Source organism: Camarhynchus parvulus, chromosome 3, assembly GCF_901933205.1.
Source record: "Camarhynchus parvulus chromosome 3, STF_HiC, whole genome shotgun sequence".
In the NCBI taxonomy this organism is placed as follows: Eukaryota; Metazoa; Chordata; class Aves; order Passeriformes; family Thraupidae; genus Camarhynchus; species Camarhynchus parvulus.
In genome coordinates, this window is record NC_044573.1 from 97,756,506 (window position 1) to 97,779,195 (window position 22,690).

At 35.5% G+C, this 22,690-nt stretch overlaps 1 protein-coding gene across 1 annotated transcript in view; it reads left to right on the forward strand.

Annotated features, from left to right (window-relative positions):
• EYS (eyes shut homolog) overlaps window positions 1-22,690 on the forward strand; it is a 703,292-nt gene that overhangs the window by 489,487 nt on the left and 191,115 nt on the right. The window contains exon 34 of the mRNA XM_030944777.1: window positions 2,680-2,792. Coding sequence (XP_030800637.1) covers window positions 2,680-2,792 — 113 coding nt within the window. The remainder of the gene's footprint in view (window positions 1-2,679; window positions 2,793-22,690) is intronic.

A 22,690-nucleotide genomic window follows, 5' to 3' on the forward strand; every position in this document is an offset into this window, starting at 1 on the left:
TGAGGCTCAGGGAGAAAAAAAGGAGCACAGCTTTAACAAGCTGATTTATGCAGCCAATATTAAAACACTGTTCAATTGTTCGTTCGGGGAGGTGCAATTTTACAGGTTATAATAAATTATAAATTATAATAAATTAATAATATTTATATAATATATAAAATAATAATATTACATAAATTTTATATAATATGATAATAAATTATAATAAAATAAATACCTTGATCACAATGTTTGTAGTTTCCAGCTCAGAATCCTCTAATCATTTCTGTCTGTGTTCATAATAAATTTATAACAGATCCTTCATCCTGTTAAATTGAAAATTATTTTATTTACTACTTACAAAAGGCTGGGAAAAAAATAACAAGCATCTCTTTTAAAAATTAAAACATGAAGCTTATTAGGGCAAGACATCTTCGAAGATTATCTGGGATATTTTATTATAATGCTGGCAGCAAAAGCAGGCTGCTGAGTGTATGTCTGTCTTGGCAGTCCATCACACTTATTTCCATGCCAGAGTGGCTGGAAAATGAGGAAGAGAAAGAGTGTTCTACTGTCGGTAATCCATATGAATAACCTCTGCCAGCCCTTGTATTGCTTTCTTAATGTACAATGTTAACTTGGAGGAGAGTGTTCACATCCAGTTCTTGAAGGTTTTTTTTTATTTTTAAGTTCCAGAAAGCTTCATTGTAATCCTCTGTGTTTATTCCACAGAGAAAACATCTTCCCTTTGCCACATTTGAACTGTGTTGATTTTAAATGCCACCTTATAGATGGTTACATAACTTTCCAAATTTTTGCATTGTTATAACATATCTTTTTTAAAGTCTTACATTCCTGTAAGCCTTTGCTGCTAAGGAAATAAACAATAAACTATTAGTGAACTCTTTGAGCCCTCCCATGGGTTGGAAGGCCAGTTCATTCTGTTTATAGTGTATGGCATGGCACGCTGTGTTATGCTCCAGAGTGGTTGAGCAGTGCAGAGAAAAGCAATTCTCCTTGCTTCAACTGTATTGTATTTGTGCAGCCTATCTGTCTGTGGGGAGGGAGACAGCTCTTCTTCCCTTTAATATGATTGATTTTTAACCCCATTTACACTTGTACCATGCACAACATGCTATGGCAGAGTTCCACAATTTAATTTTGAGTTGTATGAAAAGCAAACCCCTTACCTTGCTTTCATCTTCGCACTAATTTGTGTCGTTTCATGTCCTTTTGATTCTGTATTTTGAGAAACTAAAAGCTCTTTATTCATCTGCACACTGCTCTGTTCTGTCTCTCATTGACAGTGAGTTTTCCTGACTGAAGGTCCCTGGTCTATACAGTTACTCTGTTCAGAAATTCTCATATGTATAATCATCCTTACATGCCTTATAATTTTGCATATTGTGACACTTTTGCACATTCTGAAATCCTTTTCTCAGGATTTTGGTTTTGCTATCCTGAGTAGTGCAGAAAACATTGAGCCACTTAAATGTGTTGAAGACCACAGACCCTAATACAGACTTGTAGAGAGAATTTCTAGGGACTCTCCATATTGAGAAACCTCACCATTTGCTCACAATTTTTCTGCTTCTGTTTTACCCATTCTTCTAATTTATTGAAGGCCTTCCTTGTTATCCCAGGGAGACTGAGTTACTTTAGAATCTCTTAATGCAGAAACTGGTTAAAGTCCTTTGGAAATAAAAGATTATGTGCCAAGGCATCCTTTTTCTCATAGTCAGTGTTCCTCATGTGAGTTACAATTTCTCTTTTCAGAAACCCTCTCAACTATTCCCCTGTGCATTACATTCATTTACATGTATGTTAATTCTGTTCTTCAGTGTAATTCATAATCACTGTCTTGAATGGAATTGGGTCTTACTGATCTGTAGTTTGAGATATGTCCTTGCATGGCCTAGTCTTGTCCCCATTTTCAAAATCATACAAAGCAAAAACCTAAGCCCCCCCTTCCCCAAAAATCCATGTCTACCATTCCCATGGTCTGGATTCCATTTTAAGTGATGACCACAGTAAATTCCCATAAGAATCCCAGACAAACATGACATCTTTCTCCTTTTTTTGCCAATGTTCATTTTTTGTGGTATTTTTAAAAAACATTTTCTGGAAGTAATTCAGTTTAAGACAGATCTCTGATGTATCCAAACTAAAAAGGGGTTCAGTCACAGGAATCTCCCAGAACTACTCTTTATTAAATTTTGATTTGGTGAGTCATTTGCATTTCCTGCTAGAGCCTTGTCTCTTTGAACATTCCCTTTACACTTAGCTGGTCTATTATCCCTAAAGCCTTTCTGGCAGGCTTAATGCTCCTGTTGGGCTTTAAAAAACATTTAATGCTTTCCATTATGCTTTCAGCAAGTTGTTCCTCAAGAATTTTTTTTTCTGCAACTATCTAAACCTGACTTAATTGTTAAAAATGGGTCCTTGGCAGTGCATAACAACTTACTGGTTTCTGTGTTTTCAATGCCCCTGCAGTGATTCCCATTTTTAGTAGGTCCTTAGGCATCTTTGAAACATGATTAAGGGTACTAGAAATCTTATAAGCAGGGAAACAATACACTTACAAATTTCAAATCTTTCCTGTTTACCATTCCCCATGACTTGTATTCCTCCATAGAAAAATAAATACCTTGATCATAATGTCAACAAGCAAAAGAACTGTATGCATTTTTTCCTTTGTAGGTTTCTGGACCTGTCTACAATTTCACTGGCTGTATAAAAGTCATAGAAATCAATAATGTCGGACCTTTCAGCTTCTCTAGTGCTGTGGGAAGAAATAATGTTGACAATTGCAGGTAAACTGACCTCTATGCCTTTCCAAATCCTAAGGAATTGTTTGTGCTGATTTTGCTTTCTTCCTTACACAGGGTGACCATTTTAGATAATTTCAGCAATGGTTACAGAAAAAAAAAAAAGGACAAGAATCCCTAGAGAGACAGATATCTTGCTTTCTTTTATGCTTTTAAAGCATTTTCTTAATGGAAGATTTTATTTTTTTTCAGAGTAGTTCAATTAAACTTGACAGCTTATTTGGAGTGAGTTGTCACACCCTGAATGCTGAAACAGTGTACTAAGAAAAATGATCTGCAGGAAAATACAGGACTGGGAAGTGGGGAGATATGCTGTTTGTGTCTTACTTGTGACGTTGGGACTTCCATTAATCTTGTTACAAATATGGATGAGCTGGTGCCACATTTGCTCTACAAGAGATTGTGAAAAATGCTGGAAAGCATTGTTTCTGAATACACTTAAAAACCTCAATTGATTTCAGTTTTGCATTTTCACATTGCTGTTGGTCATGCAATAATTGAAATAAAAACCATACAGGGGCAGTGGTATACATTAGGATTCTGTTCTGGAGTATGATAGTTTTGAACATAGCAAAGTGGAAAGCAAAGGAAAACAGAGGTGAATTGCATTTGTAGACAATGAAGTCCTTTGGGAGAGAATATAATTTCAGTCATAGGATGTACATGGCCTAGATTCCTGGAGGACATTATATATGGCTTTTAACATATGATTTTTTCCCTAAAATTTATAGAATAGGCCAATTAATGTTCATGTGCTTGTTTAAACACTATCCTTGAAATCTGGTGTTAACCCACTATACCATTAGTTAAAGATCCGTGAGATCTGAACCCTGCACTCACCTCCACCACTAACCTCTTAATGAGCACACATCCCACTCAAAGTTACAAAAGTACAGCAGTAAACCCACTGTCTAATAAATTATCTGCCCCAAGTCCCAGGCATCTAAGCTTTTGCCAGTAAAACTTTGAACACAAAATTCAATTTGTTATCCTGGCAGACACTTGCCACCATTTTTATTTAGAACAGCAGCTGAGTGTCATCTCCTTGTCCAAGCTTGATGAAGAAATAAATCTTCACACCCTTCAAGTTCCCCACAGCATTTTGTCTGGAATATGTTCTCTAAGTACATCTAGCAAATGGTTGTGGGTCTAAATCCTTCACGAAAAGGAAAACCCTGGCCACTGTTGTGATAAACCCCTGAATAACAAAGAAACAGTGTCTCCTCTCTTGTCATCTGTACATTATTTCATCAGAAATTTTCCTAGTCAGAACTGTGGTGTCCTTCCAAATGAGGGCATGTAGTCTTGTGTGTGAAAATATGCCTTTGTGCAAAACAGAAATTCATAAGGTTGAAAGCAAGTGAGGATGCTATTTCATGTCTTTCATTCAGGTATTAACTTTTAAGAATCATGGTGAAAAAAAATATCATAAACCATCTCTGCTCTCTCCTCTGGTTACTAGATTAGGAAATTTTTCTCTTTTTTGCATATGCATTAGAGCTTTGATGTCCTAAATCATAGGCAAGAGGTGGTTCTGGTTTTTAAACTACTAGGTAAAAAACAGGATAACTTAAAAATCAGGACTGTTACTGTCTTTTCTAGTTTCTTTCATTCTTGTTAATAATACTCTCATTCATACAAGTGCTTACACCCTTGAGCTTTTTGACACTATTCTTTTTTACAGTTTTTCCTATTGAACACTTTATATAACCATTCTATTAAGTGTCAATAGCTTTCAACAAGCAAAAGAAAGAAATGACAGCAGCTTTGTCCAGTCTGTGTACATAACATGGAGAGGGATATAGACCTGAAAGAGGTGGCTTGTAGAAGAATAGCTTTGTTCATTTTAAATTTTTATTATTATGGAATGCTGTTTATCCGTTATATTATAATCTATAGAACTATGTGCCAAGATTTATTGAATTTTGTATTGATTCTGATACTCCACTTCATAGTTAATTAGCATACAAATATGGCTTATATTGTATAATACAGACATTAAAGATTGGTTTATTTGAATAAGAACTTAGAGATTACAGTCTAGGACTGTTTCTTGCAAATACTTATTGTGCATATATTACTGATTAGGTGAGTAAAATGACATGACTCTGTATAGATGAACGGTGGATATTATCTTGTACATAAAAGGTCGTTGAAAGAATGATGGGCCTTCTCAATGCTCTATGCTAAGCAACATGTTCCTTTTACCTCCCTGCTTCTTCAGAAGGCTGCAGATGAGTCTAACAGTGTCCAGCCCCATGCAGTCCACACAGACCTGGCACCATCCTGGTCCAAATCACAGTTATTCCTGTCTGGGAAAAGCTGAATTTCAACAATGGAAATTGTTGTACTTAGTCTGCTGAAATTCAGATTAATTTCGACAGATAATTGATTTTTTTTCTGAATTTCCCCTGGTGGGGAGGGAAAGCCATAGAAATGGACTGCTTGGAAGCCTGGCAGCATTCTCTTTACTCATTCGTGCCCCGTGACACACAAATTTCATAGCTGCTCACACCTGGCAGCTAACATCATGGTTTGCTTTTCACTTTAGGTATAACCCACACTCATCTTGACATCATCAGCCTTTAAATGTAGTCTGCTTCCCTAAAAGCACCTATGAAGCTCAGCTGTCATTTCCCTTTTGCAAGACAGGCTTCTGGGGAAGATGGATTTGTTTTGAAAAGCAAGGAGAAAGTGATTGAAGGAAGTTGTTTAAATAGGGCAATAATGGATTATATACTTTGCAAATACAAGTAGCAGTGACTACTAAATTACATGGTGTAACTTATATTTTATTTTCAGAATTTGCATGGTTCTGCAGATGCAGTATTGCTACAGTTGGAGCTGCCTAACAGCAGCAGAGACCTCTGCAGTGTGGCAGACAAAGCAATCCAATTTCTTCTGCAAGAACATCCCTGTACTTGTCACTCAGAGGCACTGTTTCTGTTCTTACTGTGGTAGTTTTTCTTTAATTGACCTTCTACTTATCATCACCTATTTGTAGATTTATAATACTTTTGAATGCCCTGCTTTTAAGTATTTAGCATGCTCTAATGGCATTCAGTTGTCCGGCTGGGTTTTGTCCATGTTGGCGCCCCAGTTGCATGGATTACTTCATTATTGTGGTCATGCTGACACTTCTTAAAATGTATGGGTTTGTGAGTAAATTTTAAGCTTATGATTTTTTCATAGGATTGAAATTTACTCAAATGTGTTCTGCCATCTTTCTAACTGGATCTATTTTTATTTTTAAATGCCAAAAGGATGATCTAATACATGCAAGGGATATAGAGAGCTTTCAAAAACGTATTTTGGAGATAGTTCATATACCTTCTCAAAACTATTGAAATCACTACATCAAGACAAGACAGAACCTTTCACAGGATATTATATACTGCATGTTCCTCATCTCAGAGCCTTACATTACTGTTTAAAAAATGTTCAGAATTAAGAAATGCAAAAAATTGCACCATAACATTAGTTTCATTGGCATATATATCTGACTATCTACAGTTTAAAATGCTATATTTATGGCAAGAATATTATTTATTCTTTAAAAATTCTTATATTTTAATGTGAACATTGTACACCACAAGGGAGAGAGAATTATTTAACTTGGTAGAACTAAATTGGAAATGGGGGCATCATGGAAATTAACTTCTATGTCATTTTGGAAACAGGTGTTAAATTCTGCCTAAATTCAAGAAGATTATTGATACAGGCAGCACCAGGTAATTGGATATGAATAAAGACCAAATACTTGCAATAATCCTTATCATTCTGGAAAATGCAAGATTTCTGCGCATGCTCAGAAGCACTGAGATTTCAGATATGTGGCTTTAACCCAGTTAATCTGGCCCAGATCCTTCTGCTATTTATGTGCATCATTTTTTAAGCATTGTGTTTATAAGTGCACTATTGCATGATACCACAGGGACAGAGAGCAGGTAGGAGGGACGTACTGCCCTGAGGGCTCATCAGAACTTTTTGCCATTCAATGTAACCAAAGTGAAACAGGAAATGGCAGAATAATGGTATAGGCAGGGGGAGTTTGACTGTCTGAGAGCAGACTGGCAGCCATGAAGTACTCTGAGCTGTGCAGCTTTGGCTTTCAAGAGAGGCTATAATGGAATCGTATCAATTAGTAAAGGTAATCCTCCAATAGGGAGTTTCCTAGAATTATGCTAGACTATATAGTTATGGAAATCTTGTCAAATTTTATGTTATGATTCTCTTTAAATTATACCTGTCTCAGAGTTATGAATATATAGATAATTTTGAAAAAGATTATAGAACAACCAATAGTAGTAGGAGAGGGACAATTGAAAATAAAGGATCTCATATAACATTTTTTAGGAAATGAAATCTCTATTTTTTTTTCTTCTTCTGAAGGAAGATACTTGTGATGTGTTAATGCAATATAAAGCTTCTTCAGGTGTTTCAGAAAATGTTACTGGAATAGATTTGCAGGATAAATGACTATCAATTCCAGACAGAGTTCAGATGACAGATATAAATGAAGTTTTGAGTCCCAGTATTAAAAGCTGGTCTTTACTGCAGTTCATTTCTGTTTTAGTGTCTGGGAACTATGACTGCTATATATTGCTGTAAGTGTTTACTGTAACAGTTTACCGTGTGTACTAAATTCAAAGGCTCCAAACACACACACAGAAAATATATACATATACATATACATACACATGTACATATATACCTGTACCTATCCAAGCCCTGTTTTTTTCATTAAAAAAAAATCTTACCTATGAAACAGAGAAATATTGTTTACTGTTTTCCTAAGAGAAGTCTTACTGATGGATGCAAATGTACAGTAGTGAATTGGACTCTCAGAGAGGAGCTAATAAGCTAAGTTCTTCATTACTGTCTATTGGACAGAACTGTGGTAGATTTTTTTAAAATATTTTGATTTCTTATTCATATATCTTAATATGTGTTTCCAGGCTGAAGCTGAGCTTTATTTCAGCAAAAACTCTGATTATTATTTGCATTTTTGATAGAGGCTCTTGAAAGTGCATTACCCAAGGTCCATTCCATCAAGAGGACTGATGAGTTTCCTGATATATGGCAATTTTCTCAGGAGCTATGCAATACACTTTGGAGAGCTCTACATGTTTTCAGTAAGCTCTCAGTTCCACTTTCCCCTCACTCATGCACCTTCTAACAAATCCCTTTCCTCATGTGTGGCTACTCCCTTTTACATTCTGTAGTTTTCTGTGATATTTTACAGAAATCCCCACAGACCACAACACCTTTGTGAAGTCTGTCTCCTGTGCAATTTCTAAGCATTTTTTCCACTGTGGAACTTCCTATTTTTCAGTATATTATAAAACATCTGAAGGTGTTTGACTTCTGTCTTTGGAATGAACTGCATACTTTAAAAAGGGGAAAGTTCATCTGCTGAAAGTTATTTTTCAGTCAGTTGTGAAAGTCCTACTGTTACCATTCCACTTTCCAAGGAAAGTGGTTATAATGGTACAGCCTGTATGCTAGAGCTCGTCCTAAGAGTCCAGAGAAGACTCAAGTCAGCTTGAAGAGTTTCTTCATATGAATTCACCTGAACTGAATCATTTAATGTCAATCAAACATACAAGCTAGCTCAAAATCAAAAGAGAAATCATAGAGTTTCAAGCTTAAGCTCTTCTGTCCACTTACATCTTATGTTATTAATAAATGCAAGATCATATAAAAAGCATTGAGGTTCTGTTATATGTGAGAGACTACCAGATAAATTCTTACATCCCAGCATCTCACTTACATTGCATGCGTTTTTATCTTCTCCTCAAGAGTTTAAAGTTATGTGCTTAATTCTGAAACATAAAAAAACAAAAAGGACAAAGAAGAATATGCAGTGCCCATCATTAGAGAAGAAAATTATTAAATGAAGAATACTGACACTACTTAGTTTTATTTATTCAAGAGGTTTTATGAGTTTTCTCTGGTTAACATGGAGATTGGACTGAATGTTTTTGAAATACAGAACTGAAGTTAAAGCTTCAGAAATATCATTCATTTGTATTCACCACATGCGTGATGCTTGATATTACATTAATAACATTTCTGCACAATTCTAACATGGAGAATGATAAGAATTTGATCTTTTTTGTGCATTTATTTTGTTATGTTTTCCCTCTCTCAACTATTGCTTTTGCTCACTGGTAACTTCTCTGTGTTTGCCTCTTACTCCTTTTCCAGGGCCTGGGTTGCTTTCATATATTTTCATCTCTTTACTTGATTTGCCCTTCTTGATTTCCTTCATCTTTTGCATTTGTTTGCAATATTTTCTTTTCCTTTGTGAGTTTTGCTGCTCTGTACAATTTCCTTTCTGCTCTCTGTGCATATATGAATTCTATTCTTCTGTTACCTTTTCTTCTTTTGGCATTCCTGTTTAGATAATGACTTTTATTGTGACAGACTTCGGTGTTAAAAAAAAAGAAAAGAAAAAAAAAGAAAGAAAAAAAAGAAGTGACATATGTAATCTTTCCTACTGTTATAAATACTCAAAATCACTGTAAAATGTTATAGAAGCCCTTAATCTCAATCTTTTGAAGTATTCTGTAAAAATTGTTTCTGATGGATATTAGATAAATCCATGTGTCAAATATATGCAGGTGAGATAATGTGTGTTTGTAAACATCACATTTCTCTGCTTGTTTCTAGAAAAGATTGTCAGTCATCAGCATACCATAAAATTATTATTAATCTTCTTTAGGAAAACTCTATTTTTAGATTAGTAATAGTACTTGATGATGGTTATCTTGACCTTAATTATCCCTCTGTAGCTTTATGCATATGCATTATACCAAGAGAAAATTGTTTCTTAATTCTGTCAACAGAATTCAGTGGCAGTTACTGTCCATTAGTTTGTGTCTGTAATGAACAGTAATAATGAGATTGTGATTTCTGCTGGAATTGCCAGGTACTTGCATGGAAACAAAAAAGACAAGTATTAAAGAATACCATACATTTTTTCCTTTCACTTTTATCAAGGAGACACTTGCAAGTATATATGTCAATGTATGCGTACAGTGCCTGAGACAGTGTGTTACTAAAACTAAATAATATCTCATTTAAATATTTTGGAAAACACTCTTTCACAGCTGTGAAAAAGGAAATATTTTTGTTAACAAGACTCAGTTGTTTTTTAATGAAATTGTCTTTCTGCTACTGCTCATATGTACTTCATTATTTTAGAAGGTATTGATTTAATGTACTAAAAAAAGTTCCATTGATGGAGTGCTTTTGCACTCCAGTCACACCTTTGGATCTATTTTTGTTCATTTATATAATATTCAGTGTCTCCAGTTACTGGTGATTCTTACTCTAGATTACTAAATTTACTAATGGAATTTATAAAGCTTCTTTCACCTCAAATGCTAAACCATTGCATATAAACTGGTGCCTTCGTGACAAATCACACATTCACAGAAACACAGGATGGGTGAGGCTGGGAGGGACCACTGTGCGTCGCTTTTAGCAGAACACTCATAGTATAGAACCAAATTTGTTCACAGTACTGCATCCAGCTCTGGGGTGACCAACACAAGAACAACCTGGACCCATTTGAGCAAATCCAGAGGAGGCCACTACATTGATCAGAGAGCTGGAGCACCTCTCCTGTGCAGACAGGTTGAGAGAGTTGGGAGTGTTTAGCCTGGAGAAGGAAGGCCTTGGGAAGACCTAATTGGAGCCTCCAGTACTTGAATTGTACTTCCAAGAAGGCTGGGGAGGGACTTTTTATTAGGGCATGTAGAGATAAGAGGGACTGGCTTTAAACTGATTTAAATTAAAGATTAAAATTAGGTGTTAGAAAAAAATTCTTTTCTGTGAGAGTGGTGAGGCACTAGAACAGGTTGCCCATAGAAGCCGTGGATGCCCCATCTCTGGAACTTTTCAAGGCCAGGTTTAATCAGACTTTGTGCTGCCTGGTCTAGTGGGAGGGTCTGGCCAATGATAGTGGACAGCTGGAACTAATTGGTCTTTAAGATTTCCTCCAACCAAAATCCTTCTATTACTCCAATTCTAACTTTTAGGAAGGAAAAATATGAGTTAAAGACTTCTGTTACAGCGAGAGTCTCTGTCTGCTATGGCCTGCTTACATTGAGTGGTAGATCCAAAGCCCCATAAAGTGTGCTTGGTGTATAAAGCTGTTGTATCCATTGGAAGCACATTCCCAAATCATGGAAGTGAGAGAGATTGCCTGTCAGATGTCTGTTCACTGGGTCATCACAAGTGCTTACGTAGGAGGTAAGAGAGTTAAGGATGTGACAGAGCTCAGTGGACCAGCATGGGGAAATTCTGGGAGGCATTGCAGTCCATAGGACAGCACAGTGAATGGATCCTCCATACCTGGAGCTTCCTCACTGTCAGGACTGATCCTAATTAGAGGGCTGCTGAGATAGTTTAAAAGCCTTATGGCAATCTTTTAGCCTTTCTTACCTATGGATTATGTGGTTATTTAATGGTTGGAGAGGTGTTGGATTTCAGCTGTGTATTTTTAGCTGCAGTAAAGTAGAATGTTTTTCTGTCAAGGATCATAGTTCCAGAAACACAACAAATTGCTACAACATTTGGGTTGTTCTAGGTTATCAACAGTGTTCATTTCCTTTTGCCAAATTGTTTTAGTATCTATACTTCCCTGGAAATTCTGTCATCCAAAAAAGCCCTGTGCTTGAACATGATTAGCTTTTGAAATATAAAAGCATAGAAAAGCACAAGAAAATATATTTTAAAGATTTATCATCTTTAAATATATTTTTATATTTTTTCATTAATTAATGTAACTTTTTCATTTTAGATTTCAGCACAGCTTCCCCCTAAAACAAAATAATATCATTAATGTGAAAATAGAAGGTATTTCCAAGAATTAAAACAAAAAGGTTGGGAACATACCAACTTTCCCATAAAACTTGTGCAGATTCACAGAAGCAAAATATAAAGCCATTTTTCAAAGTTCTTAAAATTTTGCTACATATGTTTTTCACAGTATTAATAACATTATACGTCATAGCCATTGAAATACTCTTTGAAAACTTTACCCAATTCTTAAGAAAAGTTATCTTAGTGACAGAAGACATCAAATGGTAGGGTTCAGTAGCTTTCTGAAATAATTACTTGGGCTTCTAGCCAGACAGGTGTGTGAATAATAAAATCCTTTTCTTCTATTTTCTTAGAATAGAAAAAATGTGTTCTGCCCATTTAAAACTTGGTTTTAAAGATAGGTGCATGTATAGTTTGACAAAATTTTGCTTTAAGAATATTTCCCCATATATCTAGTCTTGCATCTATTATAAGCAGTGATTAAGAAAGGCTAAGTATATAAGATGATGAATTGTCTAAAAACAATCAAATGGAAAAAGAAATTATCTTGCATGCTTTCTCTATTGAATTACAGTCACACTTCACTTTAGTGCCAGCATTTGCTGTCATTCCAATTACAGAAACCTGGAAATGGAGGAGTGTTTTGTTATATACTCAGAAATAATTAAACTTTGGAGCAGGTTTCCATGACTTCCGAGTTATGTGCAGAAAGTGCCTCATAATGGAGCTGCAGTTGCTCCTGGTATTATACCAGGCTGCATTGTGAAGAGAGGCATATTAGAGAGAATCAGTGAGAATGAAAGTCACACTGAAAGAAATAATTTGCCTACTGCAAACTTGAATTGGTATAATACTTTCTCTTTGACTTTTAAATTTCATACAGAAGTAATAAGAAATCTTCAGAGTTACTTTCAACTGCTAACAGCCAGAATGCCAAGAGAAAAGTTTGGAAGTTCAGTTTTATTCTGTCTGGCAGCATTCTGCTGGTATCAATTCTATGTCCTTCACTGTGTTGGTGAATAGACCATGGACTCTGTTACTTATGAAGTATTTGTGGTTTTGGAAAAATCTCATTTAACAAAGCTAAAAGTGAAACAGTCATCATTATATAACCTTGTATGAATTTATTGAAAATAAAATCCATCACAAACAATACTGCTCTATTTTGTACATTTTCCATAATTAAAAAGACTATTTGAACTTCTCTTTGGCAGAGCACTTTTTATAACAATGGTTTGTTTCAAGTCAAAAAATCAAGAATCAAAATTTTTAAAACGGGTTTTTTTTTTAAAGATGTCCCTTATATTCTATAAATCAAAATTTTATATATTAATATGCAATTAACTTAATAAAAGGTCCTTAAAATAAAGCTTATCTAAAATGGCTCAAACATTGCAGATTTAGCTGAAAAGCCTGAAAAAAGACAATATTAGTAACTTTTTTGAAAGTCATTCTGTACAAAGCTTCATATCTGAATTACTTTAAGCAGGCCAAACTGCAAAGGGAGAGTGATGTCCTGAAGAGTTACTTTTAGCTAATTAGACAAGCAACTCAATGTAAGCTTCTGGATCAAAATGATAAATGTGATTTCTGTGTGTGTGAGCAAGAAAGGCGGAAAACAATTTCCTCTCTGTGTACACTATTGATTGTGATATTGGTTGTACTGTATTTCATTGTGTCCTGATGTGCAATGCAGCAGAACCTAGAAACCATAAAAGATGAAAGATATAATTCAAAAACCCTCAAAGAAATTGGTGATATTTTTTTATAAAAAGGGATGCAGAAAGATACTTGAGTAAATCAGTGTGTCAGGTTTTTGCTGAAGGATGACTGTGGGGATTATGGTGTATACAAAGGTATCACCCTTCTTTAATGAAGACAAGCACAGGATGCAGAGTAGGTTTCTTTAGCACTGCAGAGACCAGCATGTTAGAACCAATGGCTGAAATTTGTAACTGAAGGTCTGAATTGATAATAACCCTCCAAAATAACTGTGGGTATAAATGATGATAATTGGTGCAAACTAGCAATTGAAGTGGTGGCTTCTTCTTGTAGCTTTGTTAAGATTATACTTCATGTCTTTCTAAAAAGGGTTCTCTAAGCAGCCATACCTTAGTACAGTTGTAAATGCAGGAAGTGCTAAGACCTGAAAAGAACAGAAGAGATTGAATTCTAATGTAATCTGCATTAAAAAAAAAAAAGTGATTATGTGCAGAAAGGAATTAAAGAACGAATAAGCAGTAAAGAATAAATGCACATGATGAGATATGGCTGCATATCTGATGTGTGTTGCTGAGTCATAAATTGTCTTACATTCGTATTATCAAGAAATCTCTGCATCTTCGATGCCCTCACTCCTAGGTTCTATAACATAAAATATTAACTAAATTGAAGTAATATGTAATTATTTCTTTACAAATATAATTATTTCTTATTGCAATAAATTCTTACCTAAGTGACTTGGTGAATCAGGTAGTATATGTATTGGCTGATTAATATATGAGGAAGTTATTACCTACAGTGAATAAATAGGCTTCTCTGGAGAGATACTAAGCAAAATTTTATTTTCTGTGCAGGAGAGGGTTTGTTTGTTTAAAGTTGTAATATTAAGTAATGCTAGACTAGAAAGATGTATCATCCTTCAAAGGACCTTGGTTGTAAAGTTAAGAAAACATTCTTATCTCCACAACCACTGGACTGCAGCAGAAAAACAAATATATTAACCAGTAAAAGAAACATGAATTTCCCTCCAAAACTCATATAAATATTTTACAATTGCCTAATTTCTCAGGACCTAAATTGATTATAAATAGTTTATATGTTTTTTTCTGAATCTGTAACCTGCAGGACTGTTTAATCATATCCTGTCTGACTCTTGCTCTGCAGTACTGTAGATAAGCAGTGCATCAGTGCCCCCTGCAGCCTTAAAGCACTGGTATAACAGTTAAAAAACCCCCAACGCTATTGATCGCTGTTGAAATAACTATTCAGAAAAAGAACAGCTTTAAATCCTGTTGTATCCTTTCCTTTTTTCTCCTTCCTTCTTTAAAAGTGAAATTGCAGCTCTTGGCTAAAGAAGAAATTCTTCAGAAATGTAGCTTAAAACTCAAGACAGACCTTGATATATTTGTGCGAAGGAAAAGTCCCTTTTTTTACGCTCAAATACACTGGCATATGAAAAGCAGAAATCAGAAGCATGAGAAATTGAGAATATATGTGTAAACTTTAAAATGAATAGTTATAAAAAAGAAAGAAATTCTGACTTTCAGAAGACCAAGTTCTGTAATGTGTAGAATATACAGAGAATAGAGAAGTGCTGCTTCATCATGCTAAACTATAGGTATTTTTACATTTTCATGTATATTTTTGAAAATTTGCTCAAAATTATGTATATGATATAAAGATAAGTTTAATTTGTTTCCTCTCATTCAGCTCCTACCCACATATTTCTAAAGTCATTGGCAAATTTCTAGACACAGTATTAGTTATGGGTATGCAGATTTCTTATGAAACTCTGAAGTTTCAATAAAGCAATGTTTGGCAATAGCAGGAATCTAAGGTAATTTATCTATGTATGAGGACAAGGAAGGTTTTCAGTTCATAAAATCATGAGCTGTTAAAATTGCCAACAGTGCCAAAAAGAAAACATGAACATAAATAAAATCAATTTTAAAAAAACACCTGTCTATGCAGTGCATTAATTTTTTGAGATATATGTGCTTCTGACCAGTTTTCTGAAGCCAGATTTCTCCATTTTCCCTCTCTGTACCCGTGTTGAAATTAAGAGATAGATAGAAGATGATGCTGCACTGCTAGAACCCATACAAGGTCCTACTTGACAAAAAAAAGTGACTTGGCATTTCTTTACTGCCAAAAAACTTCTTATTTAAATAGCAAGATATGTGAAATTTTTACATCTGTAAGGATGAAGGCTGGAAGCCAAATTACATTAGTCAATTGAAAACGCATTAATTTCTTAGAACTAACTGTCTAACATAGTTCACTGATGTTATAAAATTGAGTTAGTATGGTATGGAAATGACAGGAAATTATTAAATCTCTTCTGAGCACTATAAACACAAGTGTGACATCAGTAACTGGCTTCCAGAATTTATCAATTAAAAAATCCATTTCATAAACCAGAAGATATAAAATATTCTTGACTGAATTAAAAACAATCAAAAAACATTGGCAGCATTCAGAACTCTTAAGTGGTGAGATAGTTCTGGTTGCAAGTGAGATTAGTTTTATTTACAATAAATAATTTTTCCCCTCAGAATAACTTTCTTATATAAACAGACTAAGGTAAATTCTCTAATTTGGGAATATGGCCCTGCAACCTTTGACAGATTTTTATCAAGTTGGATTAATTGAATAAAATTACTATTTTTTACTTTAAAAAGTATATTTGTACCTCCTAAACCCTCCTAAACATTTTGCAAATGGCAAAGTACAATCGGTTTGCCTTGGTGCATTTTATTTTCGTAATCTAAATATATAGCTTAGATATTTTATGTCTTGATTACTGAATGAGTTGTCTAAATTTTTCACAAGGAAAGCAAGTATTTTTTTTAATTAAGAAAGTCAGCAAAACATACATCTTACGTCTTTTGACTGCTTGATTCATAAGGTTGTTTTGCTGATACAATGATGAGCATTTGGCTGATATTGTTAAATCTGACCTGCTTTGATACCATGACCCTCTTAAATGACTAATACCAATGCTTTAAACATAGCTGCCCTTCATGATTTAAACTTACTCAAGAAAGAATGGCTGAAGAATATAACTCAGTTTGAAGGTAAAAATGAGAAGTGTTCTCTGCCATTGAGAATAGTCTCCCAGATTTTCCTCAGGTTTGTTTTTTACTCTTGTTTTGAGACTTGTTTTGTAGTTGGAAAGAACAAATAGCTTTACAAGTGGTGTTGCCTAATGCCAAGTCATAGCCAGGTACCCAACCCATCAATGACATTGTAGTTGGGTTCAGGTAGTGCTTAAGATAAACAAAAGCTGTTAGGATCAATGGATGCAAAATATCTAAAATTTCCAGTATTACTCTGGAACAGCATGATCACCTGATAATTTCAATATAACATAGTTTTAGTTCATTATGTTTTCTATCTCGCTGTGATCTTGCCCTCTTACAACCTTTGGGTTGATAAGAAGATGGGAGGGTGTGAATAATCCATTTATGACATTTTTCTGCCGAATAATCCACATCAATGTAACTCAACTCCTTAAGTATTCCTTAATTATTCATAATCTTAATCAAAAGTGAATAGTTTAATGCAGAGCAGAGGCATGTTCTGCTGCACTTGATCTTATTTCCTGTGCAGTTTTGAATATTGCTCACGTACTGGAAGGAAAGACAGAAATCTGCTGACAAGGCATCTGGAGCTTCCCTAATTCTTGTTTGTGGACTGTTATTTTTTCTTCCTGTTCTTCACGGGAAAAATAAAACTTCTCAGTCTTGATAATATTGCCTGTTACTATCATTCCATGTTTTAAGATTTTCCTAGGTTAGAGTCACATTCTGTTACACGTGTAAAATAACAGCAGTTCCTTCATTGCAAACTTAAGCTGCTTAAAATGTTAGAAAGATTAGGTTGTAAAAAGGTAAGGTAAGCTCTATTCTCTGCTGTAAAGGCATATGATTTATGGGAAATGCTTTTGGGAAGAGTTTTCAATACATAAAAGTAGTTTGGGATGTTTTTCAGCTATATAATCAAAACACAAATGATTTTAAGTGTGCTGCAGTGAGAAGAAGTAGGAAATTTTCCTCACTCATCACAGTTGTTTTATTTAGTACCATCTCTAGTCGATTGAGAAAGTTGGTTACTTTTTTTAGAATGTGATGAACTGGAGATACCTCTCTGCATATAGATTGTCTATGGGGAGAACCATAGTGGTCATCTCAGTCAAGTTTCAAATCTCTCAGGCAGATAATGTTTGACAAAGTGAATTCTGTCCTAGAGTTTTATTTGCAGATGAAATTTCTTCAAATATTTAGAAGGAAAAGGACTATACTGGGTGGCATTCTAATGCCTTGGAGAATTAGGAATCCAAAAGAGATTGAACATGAGGTCATAAGTATCAAACTTCTTGATTACTTTGTTATTGATGGTTTTCCTTGGTGCTCTCAACATCATAGTTGCAGTATTTGTTCACTCTCACATAAAATTAGAGTGTTTATTACAAAAACACATTTGGGGCAAAATTCAAGTAGTTTTCCAATTGCATGAAAGATAAATATTACTTATACCAGCATTTAACAGTCTTCCTTTAGGAAAATCCCACTAGTAAGAACACAAGATTGTTTAGTGTACCCTTACAGTCATTTCAAGAAGGGAAAGTCATCTACCAACATTGCATCTTACACTGAGACATGCTAAAATATGATAGTGCTGTAGGGGAAAAAAAAATTAAATTGTAAACGATAGCAGCCAGTAGATAAAAGGGCACATATATGAATATCCAAAATTGAACGTTTTAATTCTTAAACAGACACCTCCTCCTTCAATCAATGCAAGTGGTTGTGCACTTTGACAATATCTGGACCAAACAATAGTAGCACACCCTAAAGCCTGCAGTTATTAAAGTGACTTGAGATAAAAGCATCAATTAGGAGGCTGATCTCACACTGTATTTCTGCACGGAGAGACTATTGGTGATCGGAGGCCATCTGGGGCAACCATGAAATGGTTAAGTTTTAAATTCCCAGTGATGTAAGGTAGGAGATCAACTAAACTTCTACCTTGAACTCACAGAGGGGGGACTTTGGATGCCTCTTCAGTACTCTATTTCAGAAAGTCCCTTAGAAAACAGTATTTAATAACAAAGTGGTCCTCTTTGATAACAAAGAGGAGGTTATCCTTTTGTGCCAAGAGATGGGCTAGTGAGGAGGAAGGGTGGCCTGGCTGAACAGGGAGCTTTCACAGGAACTTAGAACAAAAAGACAGTTTAAGAACTTTGGAAGAAGGGGCAGGAAACTCACAAAGAGTACAAGGATATCATTAGGTCATGTAGAGAGAAAATTAGAGAGGCAAAAGCTCCATTAGAATTCAATCTGGCCACTGCTGTGAAAGGTAATAAAAAGTGTTTTCATAAATACATTAGCAGCAAAAGGAAAAAAAAAGTCTCCATTTCCTTGGAGGGGAACACTGTCACCTAGAAAGAGGAAAAGTCTGAGGTATTTAACTCCTTCTTTACCTCATTCTTTAACAGAAAGACCAGTTATCCTCAGGGCAACCAGCTGCCTGAGCTGGTAGGGGCAGAATAGACCCCTGCAATCCAGGAGGAAGTAATTAGTGACCTGCTGAGCCACTTAGACACTCTGAAGTCTGATGGGCCAGATGGGATTCACCCAAGGGCACTGAGAGTGGTGACAGAAGAGCTCACCAGCCACTCTCATCATTTATCATCAGTTTTGGCTAAAAGTTGAGGTCCCAGATGACTTGAGGGTAGCCAGGAAAGAAGGTCAACCTCATGGCTGGAAGAAAGATCCTGGAAGTGGGGAAGATACGGAAGATAAGAGAAATGCCTGGAGATGAATACCAGGGGATGCACAGAGACCATGGCTGGAAGCAGTCAAGACCAATTACTACAGACAGCAGCTCACTGTGAATCAACATGACTCTCCAGTCAAGCTTCCCAAACCACCAGCAACCTCCCTGCTAGAAGTGAAAGTGGAAACCCAGTGAACATAACAGTGCATGGGGGAACTGAGGGCACATGGGAGTGCATGAGAAACAACTAGGGTAACAGCTCTGTTCTCATCAGTTCTTAAATAAACCCTTATATCCAGTTTAACTATGGGCTGTTGTTTACTCTCTCACCTGTCATGCATTTTATTGATTGTAAAATCATTTCTTCCTCACAGAAAAAAATTACATGAAGTCTATTATTTTAGTTCCTTATTTTGTAAAATACCTTGTAAAATTCTATTTAGGATGTTTCAAATACTGTATTTTTTCATTCTCTCATTTAATATTACAGAGATTTTTTGTCCTGTCATATTTACCACACTCTTTCTTGTGCATTCAATGAGAATGCAGTAATATTTTAATTAAATGCCAAATTACTGATGAATAAATGATGTTTGTGTTTATGCATGTCAGCCATTCTCAAGCATTAAGATATAATTAGAAATTAAGTCTGGAAGAAAGACTAGATGATACAGTACTCTGCATTTTTAACTCTTTCTGTATTAATAATTTCTACATGTCATTCTCCTCTTGCTTTCAGGACAACTTGTATGTTAATTTTTATAGTGTGTGAAACAGAATGCTTTTTTAAATTCCTATTTCTCTCCAGTAACAGAGTCCTTGAATAGAAAAATGCTTTCTATACAGGAATCTTAATTAACATTTATAAAATGTCATGGTTTAACCCCAGCCAGGAACTAACCCCCACTCAGCCACTTGCTCAGCACTCCCTGGTGGGAAGGGGGAGAAAATCAGAAGGTATAAGTAAGAAAACTTGTGGAGATAAAGACAGTTCAATAGGTAAAGCTAAGCCATGGACAAGCAAAGCAAAACCAGGAATTCAATCATCACTTCCCACAGGCAGGTGGAGGCTCAGCTATCTCCAGGAAAGCACTGCTCCATCACTTGCAACACTGACTTGGGAAGACAAATGCCATCACTCCAAATGTTCCTTCTTCTTCAGCCAGCTTTATATGCTGATTGTGACCCAGCACAATCGGCTGGTTGTGGCCCAGCACAATGAGGTGACTGTGATGGGGTGTCCCTTTGGGCAGTCGGGATCAGGCTGTACACTCCCAGCCTGCTCACTGGTGCCGTGGGGTGAGGAGCAGGAAAGGCCTTGACTGTGTGCAAACGCTGTGTGTCAGCAACTAAAACATCTCTCTATTACCAACACTGTTCTCAGCAGGAATCCAAAACACAGACCCACAGTTGCTACTGTAACTCTATCCCAGTGAATACCACAAATGTCAATTTTCCCTACTTTTTTAAGCTGGTAAGAACTATTTTCAGCACATGGGGAAGCTAATCCTAAAAGAAATAAGGCAGTTCATCTGTAAAAATAGTTTAAAGGCCTGAACTATTCTTTTGTGAGACCTCTAAAAGCAAAGCATATACTCTCAAAACTGCACTTTATCTCTAATGCAATCAGAGTACATTGATTTTCCAACCTGCCATTCATTTCTGGAAGCATCTTGATTGTGTTAAGAGTCCTTCTCACACTTGTTAGGATCTGAGAATGCCTCTGTTTTACAGGAGTGTCTCAGAAAGAACAATATCTCCTAAATATTCCCAGAAGTTGAGAAGAGACTGTAAAAGACAGGTCCACTATTGATACATCCCTTCTTTCTGTTTTTATTCCTCAGATCAGTGATAAGAGCGCTCTTCTGGTTTATCAGATTCTTTACTTTGGTTCCGTCCTTAGCTTGGTGGAATTATAAACAGCTTCCAGAAGTGCTGTGAGAACTCCCCAAAGCGGTCTGTTTGTCTGTTCTGTCCCGCATGAAATAAGCACTGACTGGGTTGAACGGACAAAGGATAAGTGTTCACATATGGTTCCCCATCCCTTGGGCTAGAATATTTACCTGAGTACAGATTTGTGTTTTTCCACTGTGTTAATTGTTTTTTAGGCATATGTCTTGAAGCATTTAAGGGTTTTTTCTTGTCAATGCAGGGTAGTACCCATCTGGAGAATATTCACTGTGGGCAAAGACCAAAGTTTGGCTACTATAGCCCCAAAAATTACCATGCAGAAGTCTTGCCTGAATGAATTATTGCTTAGGAAATCAATTGCATATTCAGCATCTAGAAGTGCTCCTCCTTAATCCCTCACAGACACATTGTGCAATAATATCGTATAGATAGATCATGAATTTTGGAGTCTAAATTATAGATGGCATCAATGAGGAGATTAACTGCTTGAACTTAGATAGAATCTTTGGTAAACAGTAGGGGCTCCATTCTGGAATTGTGATTTTTGGGATAGTTGTCGTAGCATCTCTGTTACAGGAACTCAATTTATCCAGTACAATTTAGTCAGCCATTTACGACTGAAACAGAATGCTTATATTCTAATTTTACAGAGCCTTTTCAGAAGGAAAAGTACAGTGTCATATTGAAAAACAAAATAACATTTTTCATCTGCTGAAAGAATCTTCAAAGAGAGAATGGACGTATTTATTTCCTTTCAAAACCACCAGTTCTAACAAACAAAAGCAGTTGCAGAAATCAACAAAAAGATGCAGTGCTTAGGCCTTTCAAGTGCTCTTTTTCTAAATAGCAGCTAAGATGAAACTGGTAAGAGGTTTTCCAACTGTGATTATTGACTAAATGTAAAAGAGAAAGCTGAAGTTCACACAAATTTGAGATTTGTTTTAACTTCAGAAAGAGTAAGATTTGCACACTGGTCCACTCAGTGCTCAGTAGTTTGACTTCTTTTTTTTTTTTTTTTTTGAGTTAATGTTTGGATCATTGGCACATGTGATCTTCTATGCTTAAGTAAAGATCAGTGTGAAGAACTGAAAGATTTAATGCTCTCTTATTTCTTCAAGCAAGCCAAGTAAAAACATGACTGAATTTGGTACAGAAATTCAGTTATTTAGTTTTAGCAAAACCATGGTTTTAACAATTGTCCTAAACTTATGGACTAAGGGTGTTTTTCAAGTATCATCTAATGAACACTCACTTCAATGTCTAGTTTAGAAAGGTTTTTTTAATTAAAATTTCAACATATTGTTGCTGCAATATCTTATTTATCCATTGCAAAGTTCATGGAATCTATTTACTTTGCAGGAAACAACAGGAATATGGTTCAGTACATGTATTTCCTTTTCCTCTTTCTGCTTTCATCTGTCTGTAACTGACATTTCTTCCTATATCTAGCCCCACTATGTATCCTGGAGTTTAAATTTTTCCTTCATATTTGTAAACAGAGCTTTCCTCAGCTTCATTATATCTGTTAATTTCACTCTCACATCCTTGACTGCATTGTATATTGAACATATTTTTTGCATTGCTGAGTTTGCACCATTAAATGAGATTCTGTTTGTGCAAAAGCAGTTGCAAAT